The sequence below is a fragment of the Asparagus officinalis genome, chromosome 1 (genome assembly GCF_001876935.1).
Source record: "Asparagus officinalis chromosome 1, Aspof.V1, whole genome shotgun sequence".
Classification (NCBI taxonomy): Eukaryota; Viridiplantae; Streptophyta; class Magnoliopsida; order Asparagales; family Asparagaceae; genus Asparagus; species Asparagus officinalis.
In genome coordinates, this window is record NC_033794.1 from 118,432,135 (window position 1) to 118,441,386 (window position 9,252).

The 9,252-nt window shown below is 33.1% G+C and overlaps 1 protein-coding gene across 1 annotated transcript; it reads right to left on the reverse strand.

Moving 5' to 3' along the window:
• LOC109840308 lies at positions 6,768 to 9,024 on the reverse strand. Its single transcript, XM_020408897.1, has 5 exons — positions 8,728 to 9,024; positions 8,064 to 8,157; positions 7,760 to 7,987; positions 7,044 to 7,282; positions 6,768 to 6,968 (listed from the first exon to the last, which is right to left on the reverse strand). Exons 1-5 carry the CDS (start codon positions 9,022 to 9,024, stop codon positions 6,768 to 6,770), a joined length of 1,059 nt encoding a protein of 352 aa, XP_020264486.1.

A 9,252-nucleotide genomic window follows, 5' to 3' on the forward strand; every position in this document is an offset into this window, starting at 1 on the left:
CATATATTAATAATATTATATACTAGTAATTATAGTATAACGTATTTATTATAATATTATATAATATTTTAATAACATATATTAATAATATTATGTAATATATTATTATATAATATTAATTAGTAATTATAGTATAACGTATTTATTATAATATTATATAATATTTTAATAATATTATTATATAATATATTATTATATAATTAATTTATAAAATATTATTATAGTTATTATATATATGACATACTATTATAATATAATATAATAATTACTAATATTAGTAAAATATTATGATATAATATAATATAATACTATAGTTTGAAATAATATAATATATTAACTATAACATGATACCTTTTAATATATATTATTGTAATTATCATGTAATATATATATGTTATATTATATTTTAATTTTAATATAAAATTTTAAAAAATATATTATTAAAATATTATATTATATATATTATTTATATATTATATCAATTATTATATAATGTAGCATACTAATATAATGTTAATTAGTAATTATTGTATAACATATTATATTTTTGTATAAATAAAATAATGTATTATATTATATATTATATTTTTAAAATATTATATTAAATATATTGATCATATATTATATTAATTATTATATAGTATATCATGCTAATATAATATAATATAATACAATATAATAATTAATAATAATAATTTGTAAGTATAGTACAATATATTATATTTTAATATAAAGTAAAATAATATTTATATTATAATAATATACTAAATAATATACTAAACCAATTGGATAAGTTAATTTAGAAGTAATTAATAGATAAAATTATATTTTAATAAGATACCACATCATCAATTATCCCACATGAATTGTCAAATCAAATGCTGAAATTATCCCATTATCTCACTTTATCCCACTTTACCCCACTCAAAATATCCTTAAGGGGGGGTTAGTCATCTAGAACTTAAAACTGGAACTGGGATAATTTGTGGGATAAAATTTTAAGGTGTTAGTCACATAGAACTAGGAAATGGGATATTTTTTTATAGTGTTAGTCAAGTAGAACTTTTGTAGAACTAGAACTGTATTATTTTTTTGGTGCGTTAGTCAAGTAGAATTCTACTAGAATTAGAATTGGGATAATTGGTCATAATTATCCCACAAATTATACTACCTATATATATAACCATAAGTTCTCCTCTCTCAAATTATCCCACACATTGGAAAGAATACAATTGGAAAAAAAAAGTAAAACGCCGCCTCCCTCCCTCTTGGTTAGTTTCTCCGCCTAGAAAATTTCTCTGCCATGAAGTCAATCATCCGTTCATTTTTCTGTCTTTACTTTGTTTTTGTGATGATTAGATCTTTTATTATTATCTTCAAAATGTATTACTTTATTGATAGTTTTTTAATGTTAAATTACTTTATTATTATTTATTTGATCTAAGTTTTCTCTCCACAACAGTGGTTTAGGTTAAGAATATAGTGTTGGTGGGTTAGTGCTAAAGATATGCGGGCTATTTATGTTTTTTTTATAAGTTAGAAAGCAACTTTGCGATCACATTGATGATTAGATGTTGAATGGTTAATGGTGATATCTATTATTATTAAATCGGCTCAGTAAATTGATTGAGATATTTATAGTTCATCTGTCGATCATCTGTTTAGCGGCCATGGATGATTCCTGTGTACATTTCATTTATTTGCTGATTTGGTTTCAGCGATCATGATGAGATTGGTCCAAAGGGTTAATGGCTGAAAAATGCTTATTTTTCTTTCTTTATAATGTTATGAGATTTGAACTTCGACATTTATGATCCTCCACTAGAAGCTCCACGAAATGTTGCTGATGCAGACGATGACTCCGATAAAGAAGACGAGTTACAAACTCAACGAGCAGTTGTAGGAGCTTGGAGAAATTCTATGGCAGATATCAAGACGATGACTCCGATAAAGAAGATGAGTTACAGACTCAACGAGCAGCTGTAGGAGCTTGGAGAAATTCTATGGCAGATGTCATGTGGGATGATAGAAGTCATGTGGGATGATGGAAGTCGAGTCACTCTAGGGATTTAGATTTTTATTTATTTATAAATTATTTTATTATTTAAGATGAATAGTGATGCTTTATTGCATTATATTTTATAGTTATTACTAGAATTTGCTTATTAATATTATATTATTTTTAATATATAATTATTAACAATAGTAATTTATACCCACCATTACCCCCACTAAATTATCCTACCAAATTATGCAACTTCATAATATTATCCATCATTATCCCACCAAATTATCCTACCAAATTATCCCACTTTAAGAATTACCTATCATTGTTCCACTAAATTATCCCAGTGTCAAAATATTATCCCACTTTACCAATTATCCCAGTTCTACTTAAAAAGTTCTAGGTGACTAACCCCCCCTAAGGGATAAAATTGTTCCATTGGAACACTTTTGATTTCGATATCTTATTATGACCTTGAGACATCGGCACTCATGCTCGAAAAGCTGGCTATACTTTGTCGTACTGCTTCCTATAACGCTAAGATTCGGATTCTCGCTCCGAGACTCGAATAATTGGCTTTCCATTTTAACGGCATTCCAGAGTTGTCGTTCTGCAATAGTTTAGACTGTGTGCTAGCTAGAGGGGTATGTTCTTTTCATAGGAGGCCGACGGGGAAGTGAGAAGATATTGTTTGACGTTTTAAGACGTTTTGAAATGTCAAGGGTTTGACTCTGAGCCGAGATACCTAGGGCTGTGCATGGTTCGGTCCAGACCGAAAAAACCGACCGAACCGACCAAAAATTAACAGTTTAGGTCGGTTTTGTTTGTAGGTCGGTTCGGATCGGATTGAAAACTTTTTAACCCGAACCGTCCGAACCGTCCGCATCACTAGTAACACTATAATTTTTAACTTGTACCCAATAGAAATCATACCCGACTCGTTCACTAAAATCTCTCAAATCTCAATACCTAAACCCTAAATCCAAGCCCGCAGCTACACTTCCTCTCTCTGTCCGCAGTTCTACACTCCGCACTCTCACACACACTCTCTCCTCAAATCTCAATACCTAAACCCTAATTGTAGATTGTATAAATTTCTCGAGGGAAAAGATGCATACCTAGGAAGATGATTAAAGGTAAAGAAGTTTGTATCAATGGGGAATCGAGCTTGACTAGCCCAAGACATCTAAAACAAGTTGAGATCCTTGGTTTTGATTTTGGAGATGACGATAAATTTGATCTCATAAAAAAAAATCCTCAAAGAAAGTAGGGAGGCTACAAACAGTGAAGATCCGTTATGAAGAAAAGTTTTTGGATCAGGAGACAAACGTGTAGATGATCAAGAAATTGAAATCAATTGCGTTATCGACGATAAAAACTGTAACGCTCATACCATGTACTCGGACTAGTGATTGTTTTCAATTTGGTGCAATGTCTAGTTTTTTGCTTTGAACCACACTGATTCTTCATTTGGTACGAAATATTGAATTGATTTTCCCCACTACTTATATAAAATATGCTATAGCATAATAAATAAATAAAAAGCATGATTATGTTTCGTACTGTCTTAATGATTTTCTTTCAAATTTTAAGGAGATATCTTTGTCATTTGAAATGTGATTCTGAGGGGAACACTCGAGTGGTCATTGTGATAATTCACGTATCTCTATAGTCAATTATAAAAGAAAATCCGACAACTCTAAGTGAAGAAGTAAGATCCTAAACGATAACATGATAATTTTCAACGAGAACAAAGTAATAAAAACCTGAAGAAAACTATACAAAGATGAACTATTAGGGAAAAAAGAAAATGAAGGTGACACCTAAACTAAATGATAAACATTTCTTCATCATAAGGTCACATTAAAATGAAAAACCAATCCCTAAGTTAAAAACACGAACAAGTCTTCATCATAATATAAACGATATCAAACCTTCCAAGTCTCAAGCCACTTCATTACCTTCTAAAAAAACAAAGCCAAATAGATGAATGAACACCAAGCAGAATATAAACATTCACATCAGTTTCCCAATGCACCCTCGATAGCTGCGGAGTTTACTAAAAAGATCAAGTTCACTGGTGGAAAACTAGGCATCGTTGACGGGTATTCCCGTCAAGAATGCCTAACTTCCCATCGGCAATGAATATCCTTGACGGGAATGAATACCCTTGACGGCTTCCCGTCAAGGATAAGCCGTCAGCGATAGTCCCGTCAGGGAAGAACTATCCCTGACGGGCAGCCGTCAGTAATGTTTATTACTGACGGCGACAATGCCGACGGCGAGGCCCGTCAGTGGAAGTGAAACATCGCTGACGGGGATCCCGTCAGCGATGTTTTACTATCACTGACGGCATTACCGTCAGTGATAGGCGTTACTGACGGCTGACGGGGGATTCCCGTCAGCGATAGGTATTAACAGCTAAAAAAAAATTCTTCTGATTATATTCAGTGTTCCCTGTACATATCAATTCCCTGTACATACAAATCTCCAAACGACATTTCATGTGCATTCCAAAACATCTCGAAATGAATACAATCCAAATTTTCCCAATTAAATCTCTCATCCAATCAATTTTCACAAACATTCGAAATATGTACATTCACTTTTCACGATAAGTTCCAAATCCACAACAAACCATACACACATATTTCGAATCCACAACAAGTTCCAAATCCACAACAAGTTCTAAATCCACAACAAACCATACACGCATATCATAATCTCCACTATAAAGATGTCCAATATACAAACACGAGTTTAGGATATAACTCACTAAGATAGGTCATCCGTCCTATCCATGTCATCGTCCGTGTTGCCACTGGCGGCTCCATCCCTACGACTCGTGCTCCCAATAGCATCATCTCCACTCTAACAACAAAATAATTTAAATTTAGAATCACATAATATTGTGTGTAATCATGTTTTACATATATATAATAAGTATACATGTCTGCTACTCTCTCCACTACCAGTAAATGCCTTTTGAGTGGCCAAGAAGTTCATAATCTGGCTTTGCACCCGAGTAGGAACCCGTCTTCTACAAGATTTCATTATTTGCCTAGAAACCATCGCAAAAGTAGCAGTAGGCTGGATCACTCGCATAAGCTCCTCTTGAATATCCTCCCACATCTCCTCGGGAATCTGACCATCTAACATATTCATCACAGAGGAAACAAGTTGCATCGCCTGCTGAGTGCAATCCTCCTGCGGCATGTAAGAGGGCCCCAATGGCATAATCGATGGTGTTGAAATCGGCGGGGGCTGGAATTGTGTAGACACCCTCTGAGCTCCAACTCCCATCTACCTGGTCCTCCCTTTTTTGGGAAGTCCACAAACTAAATGGCTCACATTATAATTCTGCTCTCTAGTTAGGGGCTCCTGGCTCTGTGCAACAACCTCAGAATATGTGTTTTCCAGAGCTTCCTAGAAGACAAAAAAATAAATTTAAGAATTGGCCTTTTAAAAATAAAGATATTTACCTGAACAAGTAAAATAAAAGATGAAATAGTTCCACAACTGAGGAGGGCTAAGTGTTAATAAATGGTTGAAGGGTGTTTTGTGCAACATAAAAGTACATGCGAAGAAGGGTGTTTTGTGCAACAAAAAAATTTGATTATAATAGATGCATGTCATTTCAATTTTGTCAATGAAAAGCACAAGGGAATATGTTCGGTAGATAAAAGGTGAGATATCCACTTAAGCCACTTTCCAAATGGAACACTTCTAGAAATTTAAATAGGACAATACACATTTTCAGGATGTAAGCTTTATGCCTCCCACACTTGAGTTTATACCAATTATACCAATGTAAGAGTTTTTCAGCTATTAGAAGGATTTGCTTTGGCTTGTAAGGTGATAGGAAAAGTTTTGTCATCAGCAATTCAAAGGTTTTCGAGAATAAAACCAAGTAGATCAATCATGTTACAGTATGTTATTTCTTATGCATTATTATATCCTAACAAGCAAGCCCCTCATAAGAATGAGTCATAGTAACTGGGGGAAGAATCGACTTATTTACCATAATCACATAATCTAATGTGAAGCAAGATAGGCCTACCTACTAAATATCAAACGAACAAATGGAAAATCTACCAGAAACATGAATAATTTACTTATCCACAATAAAAACAACCTAATATAATCATCATATTTAAAAGATAAAATAAAATCAAAGTGCATGAAGAAGCTTGCATTATCATAGATGTATGAATTGATTTATTCCATCTTTATATCGACTATCCCTCCATCTATCAATACAAGGAATATCGATCCATGATTTGTCGGGAAGAACATGCTAATAAGAGCTAAGATAATTAGTTAACCTGCATTTTCTTGGCCAATTCTAACTTTTGTTTGTTATTCTCATCGTCATCGTACCCCTTCTTAAATTGAATCATCGTTCTCCTGTACAGTTTTGGTAGCGGGATAAAGGGAGCGTTCTGAGATTTAAAAATATATTTATTAGTTTTATTTATCAAATATTCTAGGAAGCGAAGAGAATATATATAGAAGATTAAAAGACTTTATACCGTTGTCCTACAAAATTGATCCTCAATCTGGGCAAATGAAGTAGTCCCCTATGATGATCATAATCTTTTTTTCAATCGATTAAGTTTATTTCTCCGACATTTTTCCTTCAACATGAATAAAGAGATTTTGGTACAAGCTATAATATACAATGAAATATATCACTAGTTTCAGATAAATAACTTGATGATAATTAACTACTATACATATTTACCTGGTGCTCCTCTTGGCCCTACAATATTATAAGTGCAGCTAAGTGCTCAGGCTCAACCCTCTTATCTCGCTTGTATATCCTCTCCCAGTTGTGAGTGAAACAATCAAAGCATTTCTTCTTTATCTCATGTCTCCACTCCCGAAGAGAATGCTTGAACTTTCCCTGGTATCCAAATAAAAATTCCCACCCTACGGGATTGTCTTCGATGTTGAAATATCTCTAAAAATTAAAATATAGTTAAGCATGAACAATTGACAGAATTGAAAAATAATTATGCTAAATAGAAGAATTTACCCAACAATCTCGATATATACTCTCCAGGACATAAAATGGCTGCTCCCAAGCCTCGTAATAAGGATTGAATTTATCACTCCTCCGTATCAAGCATCCAAGGTATGAGCTGAAGTTATTAGCCCATTGTCCGGTTGGAATCTCATTATGTCCCCATCTCACAATTGCTCGAAAACCATCCGGTGGTAACTTTTTTTTAAAGTCACTTCCTTGGCGTCCTTTTTTCTGGTAAAGTTTTTCTCCTACAACAAAGAAAAAATAATAGATATATCAACACTTTTATTTAATCAATCTTAAGCTCTTAGAATTTACTAAAAAAGGAAGAAGAAAAATATATTAAGGAAAAGAAAAACCTGAGAATATTATGTTTATTAGATATGGATACAATTATGTTAGCCTTATGAATGATTACAATGCAGATATGACCATATTCTATTCTTGTAGCATGCAGGTGAAAGGTTGCTGATGAGTTAACTACTTGCTTTTTCTAGGCAAGTTATTGTCTATTTTCTTCCATAACGGAAACATTCAAATTTCAACATTCTGGAATTGATTATGTTTTCTTATTAATAGACCCGGAATGAAAATTCAACATTCTGGAATTGATTATGTTTTCTTATTAATAGACCCGGAATGAAAATTTTTGATCAAACTCACCAAATCTTTGTCTGATTTTTCTTATTAATAGACCCGGAATGAAAATTTTTGATCAAACTCACCAAATCTTTGTCTGATTTTATTTTTTGCATCAGATAAGATCTCATCAATCTGTGGGCCCCATTCATCCAATCGTTTTTTCGCAAGCATGTATTTTTCTGTCTGCTTGAGTCTGTACCCCTCTGCACATGCTGGTAAAGGCCCGCGCTTAATCCTGGGAATATATGCTCGAAGTATAACTGGAGGATCTGCATATAATGGTACGTGAGTCGGCTCTTCCTCACCCTCACCTAAAAAAATAAAAGAAATAAATTATCATTGTGCATATATCATGAATAAAAATATTTAAGTTAAACTAAGTTATACCTGACATCTCTCCTGAACTCGGTGGCTCTTCCTTAGTGGATTGGTCTTGACTGGGGTTAGCTTCGAATAACCTCCTGTTAATATTTTTAGACATCTGCAAGTTGAATAAACATACAAATTAATATAATATAGATGCAATTTGGCTTGGCGAAAATAAAAACAATATGTATTGTTGCGTTACTAAATTTTTTATTTCACATCAAGTTTGTAGGCATCTGCAAGCTGAATATACAAAATAAGATATTACATATTTATATTGTCCAAAAGGTAATTGAGATATATCGTAGTGATATTAAAGTTTTTATTATACAATTTGCAAACTAAAAAAAGTTACATGAAGACTCGATTACAAATAATTGCTGTTTAGCTCCTATTAATGTCTGTGATAATATTTGGAATGTCTGTCCGAGTTGTTGGAGCATCTGTTTCAAACACTACGTTTTGAGGGTACGAGAATTCATCGATCGCTGCATTTGGCTCATAAAGTTGTTTATATAGCTCTCGTCATCATCTTCATTAGTAGAAAGTTGAATATAAGCCCTAGAATCCTTGTACAGGACAACCCACTCGTCTTTAACTGCAAGATCTTTCACATAGAAACATTGTCCCACCTGAGATGCAAACATGAATTTTTCATCACTATCAATTTCTTACATTGTCCCACCTGAGATGCAAACATGAATTTTTCATCACTATCAATTTCTTTATCGAGATTGACAATTGTAAATCCAAAGGGATCCTTTTGAGTCTTTGTAAAACACCTACGAATCATGAACATCATGTATTTATGTTCATTTGGACCACCATAGCCGTAGAACATCTCCACCACATCTTCCAACCTTCCATAATATGTCATATTATTTTCAACTGGATTCTGATCTCTTCTGTTTGAGAAACATTCCCGTGAGAATGTAGCCATAACACCACTATTCTGGGTGACCTTCGTATCATCAACCTCCATTGTGTGAAATTTATAACTGTTAACACGACGTATCATCAACCTCCATTGTGTGAAATTTATAACTGTTAACACGATACCCACCATATTGAATTACAGCATAGTAAGGCCGCTTTGCGTGAACCTTCACGATACCCACCATATTGAATTACAGCATAGTAAGGCCGCTTTGCGTGAACCTTCACTTCTTCTGATATTTGCGTGTATCATCTATTCTCGTATCATCTATTC

Bases quoted from the DNA above. Each gene is read 5' to 3' on its own strand.
- LOC109840308 (XM_020408897.1), bottom strand. From the start codon at position 9,024: ATGGAGGTTGATGATACGAAGGTCACCCAGAATAGTGGTGTTATGGCT. The intron at 8,158-8,727 runs GTGGGACAATGT...TTCAACTTGCAG, and splicing joins AATTCATGTTTGCATCTCAG to ATGTCTAAAAATATTAACAG. The intron at 7,988-8,063 runs GTATAACTTAGT...TTATTTTTTTAG, and splicing joins GAGTTCAGGAGAGATGTCAG to GTGAGGGTGAGGAAGAGCCG.